This window comes from Danio rerio, chromosome 2 (genome assembly GCF_052040795.2).
Source record: "Danio rerio strain M-AB ecotype USA chromosome 2, GRCz13ab, whole genome shotgun sequence".
Classification (NCBI taxonomy): Eukaryota; Metazoa; Chordata; class Actinopteri; order Cypriniformes; family Danionidae; genus Danio; species Danio rerio.
The window spans coordinates 39,162,369-39,186,898 of NC_141022.1; the positions used below are offsets into that span (position 1 = coordinate 39,162,369).

At 37.2% G+C, this 24,530-nt stretch overlaps 1 protein-coding gene across 22 annotated transcripts in view; it reads left to right on the forward strand.

Moving 5' to 3' along the window:
* The window catches only part of rasal2 (RAS protein activator like 2), a 115,337-nt gene that overhangs the window by 75,013 nt on the left and 15,794 nt on the right, over positions 1-24,530 (forward strand). For 15 of the 22 annotated variants that reach the window (XM_087241066.1, XM_087241064.1, XM_087241067.1 and 12 more), the window contains 3 exons: positions 7,365-7,474; positions 14,057-14,169; positions 23,996-24,149. In XM_087241066.1, coding sequence (XP_087097192.1) covers positions 7,365-7,474; positions 14,057-14,169; positions 23,996-24,149 — 377 coding nt within the window. Of the gene's footprint in view, positions 1-2,489; positions 2,922-7,364; positions 7,543-14,017; positions 14,170-23,995; positions 24,150-24,530 lie in introns of those variants that run through there. The other 7 variants (XM_087241075.1, XM_087241071.1, XM_087241077.1 and 4 more) reach the window with 2 other exon arrangements.

The window sequence follows — 24,530 nt, forward strand, 5'->3', positions numbered from 1 at the left end:
TTCGGTGGCGTTGCACTAACTAGGAACCGCCGGTTCTTGTCCCTCCCCCACCCTCCTATCCACCAACACCAGAGCACCCGCATCACTTCTAATTACAGCCTGGGTGCTTGTTTCAGGTCTTGCTGTGTTCATTTTAACCCCTCTGTTATCTCCAGCGCTGTATTGATCCGAGGAAGGGCTTGGCCAAATCAATGCAGTAAGTGGATTTTCAGGGGCAGTCTGAGCCTGGAGGGCAGCAGAGAAGGAGAGACTGTGCTGGAGCTGACAGAAGACCTGTGACTCTGACGCCAGGGGACAGAGGACAGTCACGGACAGTCTGACTTTGGGCTGCATATAAAGTGGAGATGGATGGGCTGAGAGATGCAGAGAGAGACGGAGATAATTCTAGGTGTGATGGAACGGCTGTGATTTAAGAGAACTAAATGAAAGTGTAGTCACTGAGAATAGCTGGTTTATCCATGCGGCCTCTGCCTGTGTGTTTGGTTTTGGAATATTTTGGGGGATGGTGTGGTGCACAAAGTCTTATACAGATTAGATTCTTTATTTGGTTCTCCATTTAGCTATACCAAATGGTGAAAATGTTTGCTATGGACTGGCATTCTTCAAACTACAGAGGTTTAGTATAGTTTTGAGAGATTATTATTATTTTTGAATCAATGTTGCTAGGGTGCTATGGGTAAAATTACTCAACTAAAAATCAAATTGCAGAATATTTCAAACAAAAAGTTACAAATTTAGCACAGTTTTTTTATTATTTGCATTGTTTACAGTGTTAATGCTTTCATTTAAGGTTTTGAACTTTTGTTAAATACTTTATGCTACCCTCCAGCTGGGTGGTCTTTTATGAGTTATTAATAATATCTTTTTCATTTACCAACCTTTTATTTAAGTTAATAAGGTAAAGCTTAAATTCTTTTCTTTTGAAATTTCTATTCATCACATATGTAATATAATTTAAATATTATATAATATAATATAATTTAATCATAATTTAATATAATATTTTAATATTATTATAATATAATTTAATATTCAATGTTTTTAGCATTGAAACTATTTAAACAAATCTTGAGCACCATATGAACATGTTAAAATCACTTCAAATTTTCAATCATAAAAACAAAGTTTAGCTAGAAAAGTTACTTTATTGTTTTTGCTGCAAATTTTGAGCAAATAAATGCAGCAATAAATGCTGGTGAGAAAAAAGACATGCAAACATGAATTTAAATATGAATCGTTTAAAACTTCCCATATTTCCTCAATCATACAACTGCTACTTCTCTGAAGTGAGTGTTTGCAGGTCACTTATTAACCATGACGATTATTATGATAATCTTTTGACCATTTTTAGTTTGACATTTGGTAATGTTAATGCTAAGAACATAATTGCTGTACATTGTAGCTAAAACCTGCCTAGTGGTAGCTACATGGAAGGGCTCTGCAAGCCCTGTGCAGCGAAATGGAATATATATTTGTTATTTAATTTTCCCCACCCAGACCAAACGCGTGACTGCCGTCTGTGACTGTCTTACTAGCCAATTGAATGAGCATACTTTCATTTTGCCCAATCAGAACTTTTCAATCTGCTTCTTATCAGCCATGTTAGTTTGCAGAGTGTTCTATATTTTATAATTATTCTTTTTTTTTGTATAAGCTACATTATCTCCCTACTTTGAGTTGAACTTGTCTACAGAAAGGTTATGTCATTTTATGCGTTTACTGTTTGCTCTAGAGAAAAATGTGTGTGTAATTTCATGTATCAGAGTAGTAATTTCATGTCTTCAATTTTCAGAGTCATGTAATGTCTTTTCAGTTTCATTTTTAACTAACACTCACTGAATTTTAGCAGTAAGAATCTACAATACAGATTACTGAGCCGAAGCTGGATTACAAATTAAATTGCCAATCAAATCACAATCGCATTATGTCAAATAAAAAATTGCAGTTAGATATTTTCCCTAAATCACACAGCCCTTCCACATGCACTCCAACTCAATGAGTGGGCAGCCTTAGCTTGATTCTGGCTTGTCATTTTCTGATCCCAGTCTCCAGATAGCATCTTATACCGCTTTATTAAATTTAATAAGAATTTCTAAATATAGATCACGTCCACCAGTCCACGCGCATGTTCTGTTTCATTTCAGTAGGTCATGTAAAGCTAATAGCACTAACTTGGTTTGACCCGCAGAGCAGCAAGTGTAATCTGACACAGGCTTATGTTTCCCCTCTTTTCTTCAACGACCTCTAAAACACACCTCACACAAATGACACGCGCGGCACAAACCTCCAGAGCCGCGTCCCACATGAAGTATGAAAACAAAAGTCTGGAGGCAACGAGAGCTCCTCTTGGTTTTTCCTAATGTGCAGAGCTGCAGCAGGCAGACGGAGCCAGATGCGGTGAGGAGGAGGGGAAGGAGCGAAAGAGAGCGAGAAAAGAGAGAGAGCGAGAGAGAGGGATGGGAAGTGCTTGCAGTTTTGCTGAGAGGAACAGAGGAGTGAGGTTACAGCGATTGATTGAGTAAATGCGGTAAAATCTCTTCCGCTCGTGTGCCAAAAAGGAGAAAGAGAAGAGGCTGATAAAGTGGAGACTAGAATTGCTGCCCCGGAGATACGGATAAAGAAGAGGATGGACTAAGATGGGAGAGGGAGGTTTAGCAGAGGACGTTTCAGTCTTTGAGGGAGAACGCTAAAGTGCTGGTAAGGATAGAGAGCAAGGAAGACGCTACGATGTGGCAACGAGCCACGGCAGGACAATGAAGAGGCTGCAGTTTATCAATGCGGCGGAATCTCTCTAAGAGTGATGGACAATTAAAGCGAAAGCGCTTGAGCTCATTGGACGAGGGCGATGGTCACTCTTCAGCCAATCCAATGGTGACCAGCTCCATTTATTCAGCAGGTGATGGGCAACAGCTGTGATAGAGGTATCTCACTCTCTCTCTCTTGTTCTCAGCTGCCGTTTATTAGATTAACTTTAATAGATTAAGTTATCGTCCTGCTCTCAGACTGGAGGGTCATTAAAAAATCCATAATGATTGAAGTCGGGTTGGATATGCTGTTACAAGTCATTTCCTGGTTGATAAGTTGTCTGTGTATGCTTGGAGGCCAAGTAAGGCTGTGTTTTACTGCTCCTGAATTACGTTTACTCACATTTATGAGTCTACTGTAGATCCAAAGTAACAGAAAATCCATTCAAACTGTACATTTTATCATTACTTGCATTGCCTGGGAATTGAACCCATGTGTTCATAGCTCTAAGCACTGCTGCGCTTAGTCATAAGGTTAGCTAGTCAAGTTTGGTACTGCAGAGCCCTCGCGCAAGCAGCAACTTTGTGGAGTGATGTATGAGTTTAGTTTGATAACACAATGGGCAGTTTTCAGTGGCTGCTGAAGACATGTGATGAGTTGTTGCTTTTGTAAAGCAGGATTTTGATCTTATAGGTTATAATTCTGTCTTATTTGCATCATACACGCATTTTTAAATCTGACACTTGAGACATTATGGGTTAAAAGAAAACTAATGCATTTCCCTCGACTTGAAAACTCACAAAGTTGTACTTCTCTATACAGAACTTGACTGGGCCACTCTTCGGACACAAAACATGTTGAACTGCTAAATTTAGCTGTTAATAGGTGGTTCTTTGGAGATTGGCCAGATGTGACCATGACTGATGTAATATGATGTGTAGTTTAAAATTTGTTATGGTGCCCTGTTCATTTGAGGTTTGTGTAATTGTATCTGTGAGATATTAAAACAAAAATGCACTCAGAAGTTATAAATGTTTTGCTCATCCTTACATCCTTCTAAACCCTTTGCTGCTTCTGTCTCATGTTAGGCTGTTTTCACAACTGTAGACTGTTTTGATTAGGATCTTGGCATTATACACTCACTGGCCACTTTATTAGGTACACCTGTCAAACTGCTCGTTAACGCAAATTTTTAATCAGCCAATCACATGGTAGCAACTCAATGCATTTAGGCATATAGACATCGTCAAGACAATCTGCTGCAGTTCAAACTGAGCATCACAATGGGGAAGAAAGATGATTTAAGTGACTTTGAATGTGGCATGGTTGCTGGTGCCAGACGGGCTGGTCTGAGTATTTCAGAAACTGCTGATCTACTGGGATTTTCATGCACAAACATTTTGACGGTTTACAGAGAATGGTTCGAAAAAGTAAAAAAATCCAGTGAGCAGCATTTCTGTGGGCGCAAATGCCTTGTTGATGTCAAAGGAAAATGGCCAGACTGGTTCTAGCTGATAAAAGGGATACAGTAACTTAAATAACCACTCGTTACAATCGAGGTTTGCAGAACAGCATTTCTGAACGCATAACATGTCAAACCTTGAGACCACCACACCGAGCCGAGTGCCACTCCTATTAGCGGAGAACAGAAAACAGAGACAACAATTCGCACAGACTCACCAAAATTGGACAATAGACGACTGGAAAAACATTGCCTGGTCTGATAAGTCTTGATTTCTGCTCTGATATTGGAATGGTAGGGTCAGAATTTGGCGTCAAAAACATGAAAGCATGGATCCATCCTGCCTTGTATCAATGGTTTAGGCTGGTGGTAGTGGTGTAATGGAGTGGGGATATTTTTTGGCACACTTTAGGCCCATTAGTACCAATTAGGCATTGTGGCAACATCACAGCCTACCTGAGTATTCTTGCTGACCATGCCCATCCCTTTATGACAACAGAGTACCCATCTTTTGATGGCTACTTCCAGCAGAATAACGCTCCATGTCATAAAGCATAAATCATTTTAGACTGGTTTCTTGAACATGACAATGAGTTCACTGTACTCAAATGGCCTCCACAGTCACCAGATCTCAATCCAATAGAGCACCTTTTGGATGTGGTGGATGGGAGATTTGCATCATGGATGTACAGCCGACAAGTCTAGCAACTGCACGATGCTTTCATTTCGATATGGAACAAAATATTTGAGGAATATTTCCAGTACCTTGTTGAAACTATGCCACGAAGGATTAAGGCCGTTCGGAAGGCTAAAGTGAAGGAGTTCCAACCTGTTACTAGTAAAGTGTACCTAATAAAGTGGCCGGTGAGTGTATATGCCTAAACCAAAGTCCAACTAGCTTCAAAACACTTTCCTTTTAAGTCTGAATGCTTCGATTAGCTAGTTTAATTAAAATTAGAGCTAAACTCTGCAGGGCATTTACCCTCCAGAAACAAGTTTGGTCACTGCTAGCGTAAACAAACCCAAATAAGGGAGAAAACGTGCTAGATTCTGCAGGGAAAAACACTTCAAATGAGCCAAGCGTAAAAGCAACATAGATGTTTTTGTTTGTTTTAGGGGGAAACTTTTTGACCCCACAATGCGAGTTAAAAGCAGTGCAGTGTTGGCAAAGAGCGTGTTGCAGTGAATTGTATGAAAAAAATCAGTTGGTTCAGAATATCTTCTTTTGTGTCCCTCTGAAGAAAGTAAGTCTTGCAGGTTTTGTGATTTTTGAGAGAACTATCTCTTTTAGCTCTTTATTATGAGTGGAGGATTTGATCTTGAGCAGTGTTGGGCAGCTCTCCAACAAACCAGGCACATTCTCTATTGTATGGATCCACTGAGGCCTGCAAGCTGAAACCAGAACCAGCATCTTGGCCAAAGACCTTTGGGTCAATTTCAACAGTGTTTCGTGATTCAGTGCAGTCGCTGAGAGAGGCTGTGCGGCAGTTGATGGACTGGGTTCTTATTTCTCTGGGTAATTTAACTCATTATGGGGTGATCCATACTTTTGTAAGAAGGACGGCCTGAGGGTTGGGTCTCTGGGAGGCTGTGCGGATGTAGGTTATGTCCTGCTTCATCCTTGACACACATCTGCTGCAGGGCTCCTCTGCAAATGCTGAATAAATCGGTCTGAGGAAATTAAAAATAAACTTGGCTATGAAAGGAAAATGACTAATATTCCACTTAGCTTCTGAGAGTGGCGTTATATGAAAGCCACAGGGTGTCCATCTGGAACTCTGGTGGCTGCAGGTAAAGTGAGCTCTCATGAGTGGGTGTATGAGTGGTTTATTAAGAGGACTTAGTGGAAGCTTTGGGTTAAATCACTATTATCGTCGTTTTTGATTGCCACTTTAGCCACAGATGCAAGCTCTGTGTTAGCAACTCGCAGACTCAAGACTACCTAAGATTTCAAATTGGTTGAAATTAAGCTGACCATTTGTTTGTGCAGTGATTATAGTGACAAATTGTTGCAATTTTAATGAACTGTTTTATATTTCGATGTTATTTTAATGTGTAGTTAAATCGTATTTCATACTAAATGCTAAATAGTCAGCAGTACTTAATTATTCAGTGCCATCAAATCTCTCAGAAGTCTTTCTAATATGTTGTCAGATATCAGCTTGAGAGAGGAGCCTTTTGCTATCTATTTCTACTACATCACATGTTCAAATTAGCTTTAATGTGTTGTCTTCATTATGTTGTGTATTATATTTAAATAATCTGCTCGGACAAGCCTCTTCTCGTCAACTTAATTATGGTGAACTGTTAGGGAGGCAACTGTAAATAACATTATGAAATAAATATTGATTTTGTGTCAGTCATCAATTCTAAATTAGTACAGCCACAGTAGTAGTGATAATGTTTAGCTCAGATGTTAGAATGATTCCTGTGTCTGAAGTATTAGTCAGTCCCTCCAGGATTTTGTGAGTCCAATAAAAGAAAAAAAAAAAAGCAAGATGTTGATGTGTTTTCACAGAAAAATAACAGAATTGAAGCAAATGATGCCATACGAGTGTGTTACAAATTCAGCCATTTTAGGGCTGCGACAATAAGCAAAAAAATTCCTGCAAAATCCTGGAGTGACTGGATATGATTTATAATACAATGCATAATATAATACAATACAGGATATGATGCGATAGATGATCTGTCATACACAATATTCATTGTGCCTTTATTTAAGCCACTTCTGATACCAAATGATCAACTAGAAGTCAAGTTATTATTTGTTGTTCCTAAAACTTAAATCATCTCAGTTAGATCATCCTAGTTTGATCTAAGAGTGATAAGACTTTTGTCAGGGAGTGTACATAATTTACAGTGCACCCATTTTTTCATTAAGCTTCTTGTTTAACTCTTGTATTGCTTGATGCACAAAAGAGTGTTTAAGCTTGATCTTGTTAAATCTTTTGACTCTGATGATATTAATAAATGCCTTGAACTCTTACCATCACAGAGTCCCTTGTGAAAGTTTTCCAGTGACTATCACTGCTTTAGGAACTTGTTTTTTTTATATACAAGTGGTTATCATATCATTAATGTGGCAATTAAACTATTAAACGACATCCTCCCAGTCTCTTGTCTAATCCTGCTTTTCCTCTTTCCTCTCTCATAGCGGAAGCGTCCGCGGAGCGCTCTCCCAGACGGAGGAGCATATCAGGGCTAGGCAGCTCAGAGAAGAACATTTCCATCGATGGGCCCAACTCATCTCCCTTCAAAGTGCCTGTGAGTTCATTCAGCAAAACACTCATATCAGCATTACACCAGTTCATCATCGCATCTCACTGACCTCAGTCATTTCTCTCAGGCTGCAGTGCCAGCACTCAATGTCCTTCAGCCATTATTTCACTTTTAGGCCCCAGAATGTATTTTTGTTCACTATTAGAGCTTGAAAGTACATTATTACTTTTAATAGTTCATTTAACTAAGCTGTCTGAATGAGCTGAATCACAGAATGAATCTGACTCAGCAATGCTACATGACTACTTGATTTAGGAGAGCATTTGATTATTGTCTCAACTCGCTATAAAGCTTAAGCTTCAATTCAGTGTGACTTTAAAAAATAAAAAACTGATGTAAAGATTTGTTGCATTGCACTGCTAGGAAAGCATTCTTTTGAAAAAAAAAAAATATCAGGATAATTTATGCTAAAGTTGTTATTCTGCATACCTGTCAACATTGGGATGTGAAAATAAGGGATATGCCCACCATAATAATTGATTCCACCAACAGCCCCCCCTCCTGTTTTGAAGATTGTATAGGATGGGCAAGTGTTTTCATTCCTAAACAAAGCAAAAGCATAGAAGACTTGCATTTTAGAGCTAGGTGCGACCCCTGGTGGTTCGTCGGTATGGGTTGCGTATAGGGAGGATCGACTGTTCAGAGAAAGACTGAAAATACAGGAAAATACCTCTACAGGATGATAGCAGGATAGAACAGTAAAATATGGGAGAATCCCGGGAAAAACGGGAGGGTTGACAGGTATGCTATCTGTTCTCACGCTAATGTTGACTTTTTTTTAATGATTAATGCTTGACAATGAGTATGTTTACAAGAACACCAATAATCCGTGATTAAAACAATACTCTGATTAAGAGTCTACCCTGTAAACAGGGATTTTTGATCACCTTAATCTGACTACAGTCATAATTGAACTGAACAGAAGTAGAATTAGGACATGTGGATTATGCCCATTTCATTTGCATTATTAAAGTGCAGTACAGACACCTTAATCAAACTATTACCGTCGAGTAGGATTCATTTTTATTACCGTCGAGTACGATGCATTTTCCAACAGGATAGTCTACACACACACATGGCTGTTTGACACTATTCTTTGCACCTACCCAGTCAGTGAAGGATCACAGACACCTGCATCTTGAATGCGAAGCCTTTTTTTTCTATACGCCGTGCGTTATCAAATTCCATTAAAACAACACTCTTCTAGAAGTTTATACTTGCATCCAATATCTTGTTTGTCACGGGGGGCATGCATCAAATGTTCCTGAATGAAAGTGAAAGTGCCAAACTGCAGTTAAAGTCGACAAATTGAAAAGGAAACACCCAAAATTACACAAAACTCCGAATGAAACGTGGATAGCATGGTGACTTAATGACGTTAATCGAAATGTGCTATAACATGTAAAACGGGATCATGAATGGAACGTTTAAAAAGCAACTTATGTAAACAGCCTAATCATATTATTGTCTTAATCAGATTAAGGCAAATAATTCAATTATTGATGTCCAAATAAACAGTTAATAGAAGGTCATAGATCACATAACTTTAAATGGAGTTGTCTAGTGAAAATGTAGGTCTTTTTTTAAAAGACTTGTCACCAGCTGAGCAGTATATTGTTGGCACAAAAATTTATTAAACTCTTTCTTTCCATAGAATACTTTATCTCAAAGCCACCTTTTTTCCTGGGAAATAAGTCTGGTCAAAAAAAAATTAATTAAATGTAATCTTCAGTTTTATCATTTTGTTTGCTCATAATGTGTGACCATTTTATAGATTTATTAAATTCAAATGTAACTACAACACATTTTTAAAGCATCAATCCTTTTATTATTCATTTGGTGAAAGAAAATTTTATTCTATATGCAGTACAAATGTAAAAAAAAATGACAGAATAGTTGCAGGAAATATTGTACAAACATTTTACAGTAAAACTTATTTTATTAGGGTTCCTACGGCTATTTTTAATGAACTGTTGTTGAATTTAATCCTTTTGAATTCTATGATTTCAGTTAACTGGAGAAGATTTTTAATTGGCAAACGTCAATGCAAAGATGCAAATAGCCATCCTGCAGCAGGTGTTGTGCAATTTAAGTGGCGCGAATTAAGCATTTTGTTTGTTTGAGGGGAAATCCTCCTGCAACACCGGACAACAGCTCATCAAACTGGGCTCGGATCAGTCGGAAGCACTGCTGAAAGCTTCCATCACCCAGGTGTAGTTTCTGGAGGAGTTTATAAACTCACAGAGCTGGGTGCACCTCTGAAAGTATCTAGTGGACTCAGACTCGGCGACGGATGAATTTACGCTGTTTTTCAGCCTTCTTAAAGCACATAAAACACAACTACTATCTCAATAAAATCCATGTTAGCCATTTAGCAACAAAACTAGTCTCTAGGCAGACAGAAACCCTGCCCATGACCTGAATCAGCATCTACCGTGAATTAAATTTGATGTGCAAATGAAGCTCATAAACTTGTGGGTTTTTTGTTTCTTTTAATTCTTTTCATGTAATTGGATTATTTCTGTTCAACATCTTTTTCAAAGTATGTTTTATAATTTTCTCAAAAAGCCTATAGGTTTGGAATGATGAGCGAACTCATTTATTCAATATGTTAGTGTCACAACTCACAACTGTTGGTGTCCACCTCCTATTATTATTATTATTATTAAATATGCTTGTTTCTCGCTACACCGCACTAAGGTAGAAATAGAGCAGAATTCCTGCATGGGATAAATGCCCCACTTTAATTACCCTCTTGAGCCTCTGATTAGTGAAGCATCGTCCTCCTCCATTTATCTCCAGCTACAAATGTCCTTCCTTATTGATATATTCTACCTATTGAGTTTGCAAGTCTATTTTGAGTTTTTGTGCTATGATTTCAATACTGCATTGCCTTAACAACGTCTAAAAACATCTCTGATACAAATATTTTAACAAAAGCACATTCTGGAAACAGTCTCTGCCTCAGAGATGCCGTAGAAATTGTTTGATGATATTTTTAACCAGGCAGGAAGTAGGACAAGGCAGATATTTATATCCTCAGCATTTCTGTGTGTGTCATTTTTTATATTCGCAATTTTGTTTGTTTCCATGTCACACAATTCCTAGAGAAAAAAAATGATTTGGGTGCACTCAAATAAAAGGATGGTGGATGTCTTTATTAATGTAACGTCTTATTACAGCTCCTTTTTTGTAAGTAATATGAAAGCAATGATTGACAGGTACACTGAAATGAATTGGCTCTATTGAGGAAGCATATAATTAATATATAAAATATGCGAGCACTGCATTGAAGCCTGTCAGTATATAGTATAGGCTGAATTTGAAGATGCATTAGCAGTCGACCAACAATTCCCAGAGGAATGGACACTGTTATGTAGTTCTAGCTTCTTATTAATGTCTATTATTTGCATATCAAGTTGATTGTTCTGCTGATTAGGTTTCTATATACTTCTCAAAGTGAACATTTGACAGGCATTTCAAAGGATTTCTCTGATAACCTTTCTTTTGCCTAGTTTTGTCTGACTTTATCCAGTGACTCCTACACTTCGTTGTCTCACCAACAGCGCTTCTCTTTCTCTACCATATTTCACCCTCTCTCTAATTCACTTTTCCATCATAAAGCTTTCTCAAATCATCCCTCTGATGAGGAATGAGTAATTTATCACATACTTCTGTCTCAACTCTTGTCTGCTAATGGCCCTTTTGCCAGCCAAACAGTCTCCTACTTCTAGGCTGGCACTTATCTGGACAAGTGAAATCTTACTTCCACTTCCCAATTTTTTCAGGCTGTCAGTGTCATTTTAACATATTATTTTAATGTATAGCAGATTAGCAGCTCTACTAATCCATTTGTGATCACTGCTCATGTTTTTTTTTCCTTGTTTTGCAATTTACAATAACTGGTAATAATAATGATGCATAGCATTTTTTTTATGCGTGGGCATGCAAAAGAGAAAAAAACAACAGCGTACTTATTTTCTATATTAATTAAGCCTTAAATCTAAAGTCTTTGCTGTAAATGTTACACCCTCACTGTTTTTGCAATGAATACACATGTTAACATTTTTAAAGTTACATTTACTTGAGATGCAAAGTCAATATGTTAAATCATGTTATCTGAGAAGCCGAAGAAAGCCGAGTTTATGCTTAGAAAAGGAAGAGATTTCTGTCAGTGCAATATGAAAATCACTTTTTCATTAGAATTAATTAGATTTTTTTTCCGAGCCTTCTGGAAGGTATGAACAAATGTGTTCTTGTTTTATTCATAAACTTGCTTTATTTTGATCATATTCACGGAAAATAAAACTCCTTATGTAATTTGCATCCCAAGTGTATCAGGATTTAACAATCTGGAAAACAAGATAAAAAATAACCTCTTTTTTTTATGTTTTTGTGTTGAGGAGTAGAGTTATTTATGCCTTTTATTAGTTAAAGAAATAGAGATCATTATAAGGTTGTATTTTTAAACTTTCTCATAGACTCAATAATGCAAAGTTCGGACTGCATGATTTTCACACAGTGTGAACTATCAAAGACGCAATATGAGCAAATCGCCATTGATTCGCCAATACCCATGAGGTATTTGGCATGCTAAATATCTGGACCTGTCGACAATTCCAAATCCTGGCGTGTAAAATGTGTTCTGATTGAAAATAACATTTGCAATTACCTACAGTCAATGAGAGTGCAGCATCCAGTATCATGGGTATCTGCAGGCCAGCGGGTGTTTGTGGAGAATTTGAAAGTGCTTCTTTTTGGTATATTTGGAAAAACGACTGGAAATTTGGCAGGAGCACCCATGTCTGTTTGTCCGGTGTCATCTGAGCAATAGATACCCCAAAGAAAAAAGTTGAAGAGAAATAAATTTCATTCAAAACACATGTCAGCAAAATAAGTACATTTTCTACCCCACTAAAGGCTTCTTTCTCATTATGTAGTTAAGAACGAGATATACGACATGACTAGGGTTGGGTTGATAGATGATCCCATCTTCCGTCACCGATGGCCGATAGACATCATGATGCTGAGCTGGCATCGCAATCCTCCGCCCCATCCCAGTCGCAGCAGCAACCAGCTTGCGAAAAATTCACAAAATTCAGGCCCCGTTTACACTAATATGTCTTAGGTGTAAAATGGCATTTCAGAATGAAAATGATCCATGTCCACTCTGGCTTTTTACCTGGCTTTTCTGAACAGATCTCCGTCCACACTATACCACTGAAATCACATGACCACCCACACACACACTCTGTCATCACCTCTAAATCACGTCTCACTATAGTAATATTTCATTAGTCTTGTCTCAATCTAAGGACTCTTCTGTCTTTTGAATCTATCAGGTAACGTGTCACAGCATCAGTACCCTACTTCAATCTCTCGGTTTCACACTTGTATATATTTTAATGACACAAATCACTTTGCCTATTTTTGCCAGAGCCCTGCGGAAAAAAGTGATTGACAGCTGATAATTTGTGTGTAACTTCTTTATTTATTTATGATTTGGTTATGGCTAAAACAAAGACCATGCGGGTCAGGTAGTTGAAACGGTAGGCTAAAAATAGTTAATTCGTTCTGAAATAATAAATTATTCATAAATAATTCATTCAACTCTGCTGATGACTATGATACTATCGTCCACTGCGGTGTTGCACATTAGACATCGTATGATGCCACATTGGTCGGCATCGCCCAACCCTATACATGACCAGGATTTCCATGTTTGGTTGCGAGATGTAGTTTGCAGATTGAAACAAAGTTGTCGGCGATTCTTCTGATTGTAAAGTTATGCAGCGTGAAACTGTCACCCATCCATCTTACTGTGTAAACAGCAGCGCCAGGATACTACCCTAGATAGTCATGCAATGTGACACAACTACTTTGAAAATTGTGCAGTCTGAATCCAGCATTTGTCAGATTATGATTTTTGTTCCTCCTTATACTAACTCAATTGAGCTGTGAATATGCCAGTGTTGGGTCTTTTTTCCTTTCATTCTTGTTTTGCAGAAACTAACACACCTTGTAAGAACAGCTCATTCTGATCAAATATTACTCTCATATATATATCCGCAGGTGGCTGCTTGAACTTTCCGAGTTGGTTACTTATTAATATTTTGTTTTCCTCCAAGACATTGAGCAAGCACTGACTGTGCCACAAGCAGACAGTAAACTATTCAGCTGGCCTTGGCCGCTCTTTACTAGTCTGCGCAAGTGCATTTTCACCGCCAAAATAGACTGATCTGCAATGCTCTGTTGAATTTCACTTCTGAAGTGTTGAAATCTGCTTTTGAAAGGTCAGAGAAAGTCTTGGCGAAGTTGGCATCTGCTTTGTCATGATGGTGCTCTTGTATCTGTCATATGTTCTCAGGGTCTTTCAGCGAGTGGTCTTCATGTATTATTGATCGGGGTTTTTAAAGTTATTTATATAGACAGTTACTCATGAACAAGCTTGAGTCATGCAGGGCAAAGCCACACACTCATCCGTCATTCAGCGGCTGAGGAACGTGAGTTTCTTAAAGACACACACAGACACACACGTCTGACTTTTTCTGCTCTTCTGCTTCACAGGGTTTTTTAAGTAAACGACTGAAAGGATCCATCAAAAGGACGAAGAGCCAGACCAAGCTGGACCGCAACACAAGTTTCAGACTCCCATCGCTGCGACCAACAGAAAATGACAGGTACTGCTTAAGCTGTTTTTTTTTTCTTCTCATAAATGAATTCAGACAGAGCTTTGACTAATTCTTATTCAGTTCATGCCTTCACACAGAGTTTAAGAGAAAGGCACTTTTATTTCATATTACATTAGATCCTTGAATGAATGGGTTATCTTTAATAATTTTAAATGCTTTACCTTTTGTCGTTCTTTAAATTAAGCTGTTATACAAACGATAAAGGTGCTGACTTGTATAACCAGACCAGCATCTTTTAAATTCATGCTTGCGTCTTATGGAGAAGCAGCTGGTTGGAGACTATGCTGTGCTGGGACCTGGCATAACACAAGATCTGTTTTAAAAGAAGTTTAAAACGTTTCAGGCAGTCTGACAGCTCTCTGGCAGAACCGTTCTGGCAGCTCGTCCCTAATGAAGCTACTGCGTTAAAACTGCGATTTTAAACTGCACTTACACTAGCAGTCAAAAGTTTGGATACACTTGACTGAATATATGTTTGGCATGATTTTAAAAACATTTTGACAGAACTTAATGGTATGTTTTTTTTTTTACTGCCCCCTGGTGGACTTCACTTGCTAATTGACACATGGTTTGGGTTGTTAGCATAGTGCAGTTCAGCCAGTAACTGGGATTTTGGGAGAAAAAAGTTCCGTTTGACCTTAATTAGGTTCAGTGGTATAATTGATTTTAATAGGACTGAAGTAGACTATGACATAAATCACATAATTTATACAAATGAAAACATATTTATTGAAAAAATGGTGGGCGTTTTGGACAATCAGTATGTTTTTGTTGTCATAAGCATTTTATATGTTACCAGCAATGTGTGAAATCCCAGTATTGTATAGAATGCCTGATGGTTGGAAATATTAATTTGTTTTTGTAAGCTTTTGCATACATTTCCTAGGCGTTATATAGAATGACAAGTATAATTTAGGACACAACAAAAGCCTTTATTGATCATTACATATTTTAAAATGGAAAGAATAAGTATAAAGCATATAATGTTCTTATTGAAAAAGCAATCACAGCAGAACTGAAATTGAAGTATTGGTTGCAAAATTGTCTGTAATGTTTTAGTGGAACCTTGTACTGGCAATAACATTTAACACTTAAGAACATTCAGTCACTTTAGAGCTAGTATTTGAATGATTCTCTAGCGTAATGTCTAAAGTGATGACAAAATGAGTGATTTTTGCTCACATTTTAAGATTATAAGGCTGAACAACATGAAATGTCATCAGTCTACAGAGATTTCCCAGTATTTCTCTGTTGCAATCAGGATTTTACAATAATTAACCCCAAAAAAGCCAGAGCAAAGCAAACATTACCAGTTTTTTGTGGTTTAAATACAGCACTACAAAATACAAAAGAGATCGACTTAGAATGTCACTTACATGATTTATAATGTTTTTTTTTTTCAGCTGTAGTTTGAAACTTGCGCTAAGAAAATGTGCTGAGTTTTCCCTCCCCTGAGCACTTATTATGTGGTCGAACGTCAACCAATACTTTCTTTGGTCTTCTCAGACAGGTGGCCAATGCATTGAATCCGATGCTCCGAGTTTTTAAATATTTAAAAATAGGCAATCTAGACGACTACATTCTTGACTAAAAAGCCTCAAAAGTACATTATGTCGTCCAACAGCTACACTATTTGTCAAACTTTAGAGTGTTCGCTGCTTGTTGCTGTATGTGATTGGAGTAATACCCAAGGCTGAAGGGGTGAAGAGGCTGGACAAGTTCTGTTATTTGCAGAATATCGCACAGCTATCAGCCAATCAAATTCAAAAACCTGACAGAACTGTTGTGTAAATATGATTTTATTCCTGGAATCTTATAATAAAAAATAATTATTGTAATCCTATAATTAAAAATCCTGTTCTGACTAATGTTTAAAAGAAATTAAAGAAAAGAAAAGAGAAATGATCATTATTTCTATATAATTTACATAATATAATATTCTCCCATCTGTATTAAATGAAATCTAGTTTTGTTTTTATTTTCACTCAAAGCTAATCTTTCTCCATTTATCACCATTCAGAAGTTGTCGTTTATCCTAACTAAATTATCAATTTTGTTTTATTAATCAAGATAATTATTCTTATTATCATTAAGATTTATTGTTATTTAAAATCTTTAATTTGATCAAAACTAATGGGAACTTTATTTCACTTTTTATATACATTCTTTAAACTTTTTTTTTTATCCAACTTTAAGATGAATAGCTTTCTCCAGATATTAAAGAGCAACACTGTCCACCCATGAGACATTACATCAAACTGACAGTGGCTCTTTGTTTTCCGTCATTGGGTTTGTCAGATTTACTCGTGATTTACTTCCTCACAGTGTTTCGGTCGGGTGTGTAAGAGCTATAAATCTTTCTTTGCTGGAGAATTAATGGATAAGCAGGCCTGTTAATAGCATTAGGGAAAGTCACTTTTGCTTTATTACTACACCATCAGTGTGTCACAGGCCCAGGGGCTGAATTAGGGCTGCTTACCTACAGTGACAAACCAGAAGTTACGTTTCCACCCGTTTTATTTGTGTTAGTTGGCACAGGATAGAGGCTGTGATGTTGCTGGTGTCTCTGTATACACTAATGGCCACCGCTGCTGTGGTTTGACTACAGATGAGGAGGAGGTGCGATTCTAATCACGCTGATTTTCTCATGCTGCTCCTTGCGGATTTGAGTGCATCTGTTTGTGAGGGGCTTTAGCACGTAAAGTGAGGCTTGCGAGGAGTGTGTGTGTGTGTGTGTGTGTGTGTGTGTGTGTGTGTGTGTGTGTTCATCACTTTGGCCAAGATTGAGGAACTGCATGTGACAGTTTGATTGAGATGAATTACAGCTAAATTCTTATCAGACAACTGTCATGAATACATGTATGTGCATGTGTTTAGGTGTGCTTAATTGGAAAGTTCACCAAAAATTATTTTGTTTATAATTTTTGTATAATGTCATTTATTTTGTTTGGATTTAATAAGGATATTTTGTTTTAGGATACAAGTCAGAATTATTAAACCCCCTGAATTATTTGCCCCAATGTTTTATTTCCCCAAATTCTGCTTAAAGGAGAGATTTTTTTAAACAAATTTCTAAACATAATAGTTTTCATAACTCATTTCTAATAACTAATTTATTTTATCTTTGCCATGCTGACAGTACAGAATATTTCAGTAGATATTTTTCAAGACACTTATACAGCTTAAAGTGACATTTAAAGGCTTAACTAGGTCAATTAGGTTAACTAGGCAGGTTAGGGTGATAATAATTTCTGTGCTCTGTTAAACATCATTTAGTAAACATTTAAAATAGAAAAAACGTTCAAAGGGGGGTTAATTGTTCTGATTCCAACTGTATGTCTAGTATAATAATTGTCACTTTTCTGGATTGGCAATTTATAGATGATATAAAAAAATAATTTAACATTTTATTCTGCAAACAACTGATAACATTTCTTGCCACTTGAATATAAATTTACAGCATGATGGACTTTGAGCTAAGAGGCTTTCTATTCAACTACTCGAAGTCTACTCGAATCTGTCAGTGAAAAGAGAGGATAGAAAACTGGAAGTCATCTTCAGCTGTTTCATATGCGTGCATGCATATACTATGTCTAAAACTGCTGACTCATTCGCTAGTTTACTATTGACAACACTACAGAGGAAATGTCATATCATTCACTTTATGAAAAAAAAAGATGTGTGTGTGAGAATTTACATTATTAGAAAAATGCATGAATAGCAGGCACAGCTCTGCCAAATATTATCTCATCCCCAATTTTCAAGACTTTTATGACTGTTTTTCTAAATTAAAAAAAAAAAAAACATTGACTGGGTTTGAGTTACAGGATGAAAACCTAAATATACCTGTATCATCCAATTGTACTTTTGTCTAATTAAACAAATAAGAAAAACCCTAATATTCTAAAAATTATTGAAAATGTACAAATTTTATAACACAAGTTTTATAGTTTTTAATTGGGAGAACAAACTAATATGACAGTAATGCCATAATGATTCCATAATGTATTGTTAAACCATTCACAATTTAAAGCTTACCAATTAATCCAGTTTTGCTATGGTGTTTTTATGTTTTTTTTTCTTTCCTTTTGTAATTACAAACCCTTTCAGGTTGCATATTAATGTGGCTTGAATTTGGTTTGTAAATGTCGATTCATATGGGTTTTTTCTTTGCCTGTTTGTTTGCATTTCAGGCTACAAACGTTTTTTAGACATATCGAAAAGCTGAACAGCAATCCACACAAATTTAATTGGTTCCCACACGTATTGTGATCATGCCAAGAGCATCCAGCATAACGAAAGCTCCCTTCAGATAAGGCCACAGTTTTCTGCTTTCTTACTTTCTCTGAATGGCAGGCTGTTGGAAAACATTTGAACTTGTAGCCGAAAAGAAAATGTAAATAGCACATTAGAGGCTTTGAAGTAATCAACCTTCGCTGTGGCAGAATCACCTCTCACTATGTGGTCTGAATGAAAATACTAGCCTTGTGTTCGTAGTGGACTTGGAAGCTTTGCCTGTAAAGAGCTTGAATGTGGCAGCGCAGTCCCGGCGGACGGATCCGATTTCCTGGATAATGTGGGAGAGCTGTGTCCGGATACGGGCTGACTGTGCACTGATCTGCTTAGCTGTCCGAGTCAGCGCAGGTGAAACGTATCGAGAGCTGGAAGTGAGCCCTCCATCAGGAGTCACCCTGCTGTTTCTGCATCAACCGTCCGATTCAGTGCACCACGCCTCTGTAAATGGAGACCGAAAGAGATCCTGGAATTAAGGAGATGGATGGAAAGATGTAGCTTTAAGTTCACATTGTCACACGTAATTGTATCTAGTCTCTCATAATCCATAAGCAGCGCAAGGATTCAACACTGAGACAAAATGAATGCCAATGGCAGCTTTTCTTCTCACAATGTAATTTCTTGATCAGTTTGATAACTGCTATTATTTCAACTAATTCAAATGTGGCAAAAGAAAAACAGCACAAACCTTAATAGAAAGAGACCATTTATTTGCTCAAACAAAAATACAGCAGAACGCAAGCTTAGAGCAAATGCAGACGACGACGACTACTACGACTACTGCAAAAGACAACGACTACTAAAACAGTTTCTTAGATCGAATTAGAAATGTTTAAGTTTTCCCAAATTGCTCAGTAAATTTAATCCAAACCCAGATGAAACGCTAAACCTCAAATGTAAGGTCTGGACACTCCAAATCCATGATTAGCCATTGGATCTGTTCCTGGAGAGCTACATTTCTGTAGAATTTAGCTCCAAACTTGATCAAACACACCTGAAACAATTAATTAGGACCTGAAGCAGCACTTGATAATTACAGACAGGTGTGTTTGGTTGTTGCTAGAGCGGATACGTTTGCGGCCGGAAGTTAACGTGAATTATTTTTATTATTTATTCAATTTCTCATTTGTTGTATTTTATTAACGTTTACCCCCACCCCAACCCTAAACCCAACCGTCACAGTAATGTAAAAACTGTAGTTGTACCGAGTATTAGTTATGTTATCTATTAAATTACCCAATAAAATGTATTTTACCCTAACCCCAACCCTCACAGCACTGTAAAAATATAAATTATTGTTAAACAGTGTCATAAAAAAATGCTGCTTTCTTAATGTGCATATCGCACTTCCGGCCGGCCACATATCCGATCTAGACTTTACCGGTGTGTTTGGCCAGGGCTACAACTGAAATCTGCAGGAAGGTAGCTCTCCAGGAAAAGGGTTGGTGACCTCTGCATTGGGCAATGTTAGGCCATCAGTGAGTATCTGTTGGGCTAATAGCCTTATCACCCTACAGCCAAAGACCTGTTACTCACTGAAGCTAAGCAGGACTGAGCCTGGTCAGTACCTGAATGGGAGACCACGTAGGAAAACTAGGTTGCTGTTGTAAGTAGTGTTAAAGAGGCCAGCAGGGGGCACTCAACCGATGGTCAGTGTGAGTCCTATTGCTCCAGTACAGTCAAGGGCACCCTATACTGTCAGTGAGTGCTGTCTTTAGGATAAGACGTTAAACCGAGTTCCTGACTCTCTGTGGTCATTAAAAATCTCATTACACTTCTCGGGGAGAGTACAGGTGTAACCCTGGTGTCCTGGCCAAACCCCCTCCATCTTACCCATCATGGCCTCCCAATCATCCCCATCTACTGAATTGGCTGTATCTTTGTCTTTCCACTCCACCAATAGCTGGTGTGGTGAGTGCGCCTGCGCCATTGTCCTGTGGTTGCCGTCACATCATCCAAGTGGAAGCTGCACATTGGTGGTGGTGGAGAGAGATTATTGTGAAGCGCTTTGAGTGTATGGCCGTACATGATAAAATGTTGTGTAATGTGTAAATAAATACACTAATAAGGCTAGTAGAGGGCTAGTCTCCTATTATCAGGCTATTGTTGTTGTTCACCCAATTCATCATGTAGAATCTCAATTGCCACTATTGGGGCAGTTGGCAAGAAAGAGAGCGTACTCTGATTTCCTGTCCAGCTAAGGTTCAGAAATTGAATTTGAGCACAAGAACAAAAAGAAACAAAACCAAGCAAGTCAAGATGGAATGCGAAGAAGCCAGTTGTTATTTTGTTGCATTTTTTAAAAGCAAATACTTCTGTGGTGAGCGACAATGTACTTTGAAAATGGTACGCAAATCCTGCTGTGTTTACGATTTGATGTGTGCAGTACTAGTTCTGGTTTGCCTATTTGGATTGTAATACAGACTACTGTCACCTGCAGGTATGAAAGTTTTATCCTCTCACATAGGCTAAATTGTTCTAATTTCTCTTCACCTATTGTCCATTTGGTGTGTTCAAGTGCAGGTTTTCGGTCCAGAATCATCCAACATGAATTAACAATACAGTCATTTTTCAACGCCACAAATTTATTGAAGTCAGATCAGTGTTTCCTGAGGTTAACATCACATGCTCAACAGCACTAAAGCTGACCGCAAGAGAAACATTTGGCTTTCCGTCCACTAATCATCCATAATTTCCATAGATTTACTGTACAGAAGCACTTACTGTATGATGGTATTATGGCAGAAATGTGGAAGATTCAAAATCATATTTTACTCAATTTCAACACATTTTGTAATTGTTAAGAATTAGGCCAGTATGCTGGGAATAAGTGGTCTTTGGTGGGTTTTTAACCACAAGAGCAAATGGCAAAGTGAGTTTTCTACATAATTTGGAATTGACAAAATAGTTTTAGTCATCCACTTGATCAAACCAACTAAAATGCATCTAAATACCAGCTGTAAAATGGCCTTAATGAACATATTCATCCCAAGTATAGCTACTTCTGCAGTCAACTCAAGTTATACCATCAAACGTGCATTTTTAGGAGAAAAAATGTAACTTCATGGTGCTACTATTGGAGGTGCAATCATTGGTTGAACTTGGTTGCGCTTTTCTCAAATGTTATTGTAGCGTCCACTTGGGTTGTGGTCAGATTCAGGGGGTTTAATGAGTGAGTCAGATCCATCATTTTAATGATTCATTATGCTATTCATTATTCTATGCATTATTCATTACGAGTCAAATTGTTATATGTTAAAAGTATTGGCTTGAATGATTTGTCCATTCACTAATCAGTCTACATTAGTTGTGCTGTCTTTTGTTTTTCTTTGTGCAACCAGAAAAGAGATATTATCTTGTAATATTGCATGATTTCTGGCCCATATAACTGAATTATGTTCTGGTAGATCTCAACTCAGTCATAATGGAGGCTTTGTGGGAAATGATTGGACTTGTGTTTGGGTTCTGTTGGGATAAGGGCCAGATGAGAGGGAAGTCATTGTGGTAATCCGTTTTTATGTAAGTCAGCAGGAAACATCACAATTTCTTATAATGAGAGAAAATGATGCCAGCAGATTTACTTATGCCAGGATAGAGTACATGTTGTGTGACCAACTGTCTGATCATATGTGCAGTGTCATTGCGTTCAACCTTATAGCTTCTGCAAATCCAAAAACAAAAAAGGTAATGGCTAATTTTTTTTTGCAAACTTTAACCACCTTAACTCTGGAACCATATCGTACCGGGTCTGTGATGTCATTTACTTCTGCATTCTTTAAATTTTAAAGGTCCGTACCGGCCCAGTAACCCCATAAGTGGTTCCGTTTTCTCATCAGTTGGAATATAATTACTTTTGCATAGATTATGATAGAGGCATTTTTCTTTTTTCATATGATTTCTGACATGTGCAAGAACCACCAACATTATTAACAGAAACCTAGACCACACATAACCTAAATGGTACACTTTTTTGGAGTGGTTTATTATAACACAGACAAAATATACAATTATGAAATTTATGAAAATTCAGCAGGTTTTTTTTTTTTTTAAATGGTACCAAACTTTTGCATTTGCACCACTGCATGTAGATTTGGGAAGCTTTTTCATTTGGGTAGGCAACATCTAAGTGGAATCCCCAAAATAGCACTTGACTTTAAGAGGTTAATAATTTAAAGTAGTACTACTGTATATTTGTATGATGTAGTTCAGGACAGAAGTATTGAGAAAATACAGTATATTAAAGGAGTAACTCCATGCAATATTCCTCCTGTTTCTTGCCATTGATTATTGTCTTTAGACTTTTATCTAATAGTATTATACACTCTTATAATATGTACTTGGAGACTGGTCAGTCTCTATATTGGTCTGCAGTAAAACACCTTTTATTGTACAGATATACATGCATATCTTTTTTCAAATACACACATACACACACACACACACACACACACACACACACACACACACACACACACACACACACACATACAAACACTCACACGCATATTCTATTATAAAAATATATTTTCATTTAAAACAAATATTCCACCAAATATTCTTTTGAAGGTAAAACATTGGTATAGTATAAAAATGAATGTAAACATTCATCTGAAAACATTGCACTGTACAGTTTGTGTATGTATGTGTGCATATGTAAGTATATATATATTCCCTCTTACATCTCTTCCTCTGCTCTCATCTTATTAGTAGATCCTCATTAAACACAAACCCAGTCATGTGATGAGTAATGTCAAGGTGTGGGTGTTGTGCAGGTGTGTGTTTGAAAGTGTTTAGGATGTTTGTGTACTCGGCTCATCCATCACTCCTCATAGGTCGGTCCTCATGGTAACATTCTCAGGGGGACTTTGCATCGGCCAGCCTCCTTTCTTGTTTATCACATCATCTGCCATCCTCTTTAACCTCACCTGAGCTATAGCTGCACCAAAGAATGAAGTGAAAACACGTAAAACCTGCTTGGAGCCGTTTCTTTTTAGGAATGCTTTAATATCCTGATATGCTCTTGGGATACTCCTTCAAGTGGATTTTTAGTTGTTTTTCGTAGGTATAAACTTTTTTTCTGGAAGCAGTGAGATTGTGGAAGTTGTTTCTTGCATGTCAGAGATTTTACTATAAATATTGATTTAACCGTGGTAAATAAGTGTAAATGGATTGTTGTGTGTATGTTTACATGTAAATAGAGATACTTTATTATTGCTGAAACTCTTTCTTATACTTGACTGCCTCCGTGTGGCCATAGTTTGTATTTTCATTTATTTAATAATTTTACCCCTTTTTTAAGAACTTCAACCTCTATTGGAATCTATAATAAGTCTTTCTGACCACATATGAATTTGTCTTTGTTCATATTTTAATCTTAATTCTACTGTGGCTGAGGATACTTTGTGGCCAGTGAGGAAGGAGACTGAAATATCAGAATCGAAAAAGAGGATGTAATTATTACTAAACGATCTGGCTGAATCTTGAGTAATTGAGTTTCTGTGATTTCTGTGTGCTGTTGTAGGTCACGAGGCCTGCCCAAATTGAAGGAGTCCTGTTCCCATGAGTCTTTGCTGAGTCCTGGCAGCGCTGTTGAAGCTCTGGATCTGAGTATGGAGGAGGATGTCTACATCAAACCTTTACACAGCAGCATCCTAGGACAAGATTTCTGCTTTGAGGTACAGACTTTGCCTTTTCGAGTTGTTCCCTTAATCATATTAATATTTATCTTTACGCTAGCATTAAGAGGTTGGGGAACCGTAAAAAAAAAAATAATAAATTAAAGACAAATAAAAATATTGAAGTATAAATTATAATTTTTTGTATTATTAGTATTTTTAAACGTTATGTTTTTTTCTGTGACGTTTAGGTTAATTATATTTAGATATAAGCAGATATTTCTTGAGTGTTCAGTGTCATAAATATATAATGTTTATATTTACAATATATACGATCCTCTGATTTTTAGGACTAGTTGATCATATACAATGTTTTAAACCACCTTTTGTTTTAAAATAGAATAGAATAGATTTTAAAAATGTCTTTTCAGGATTAATATG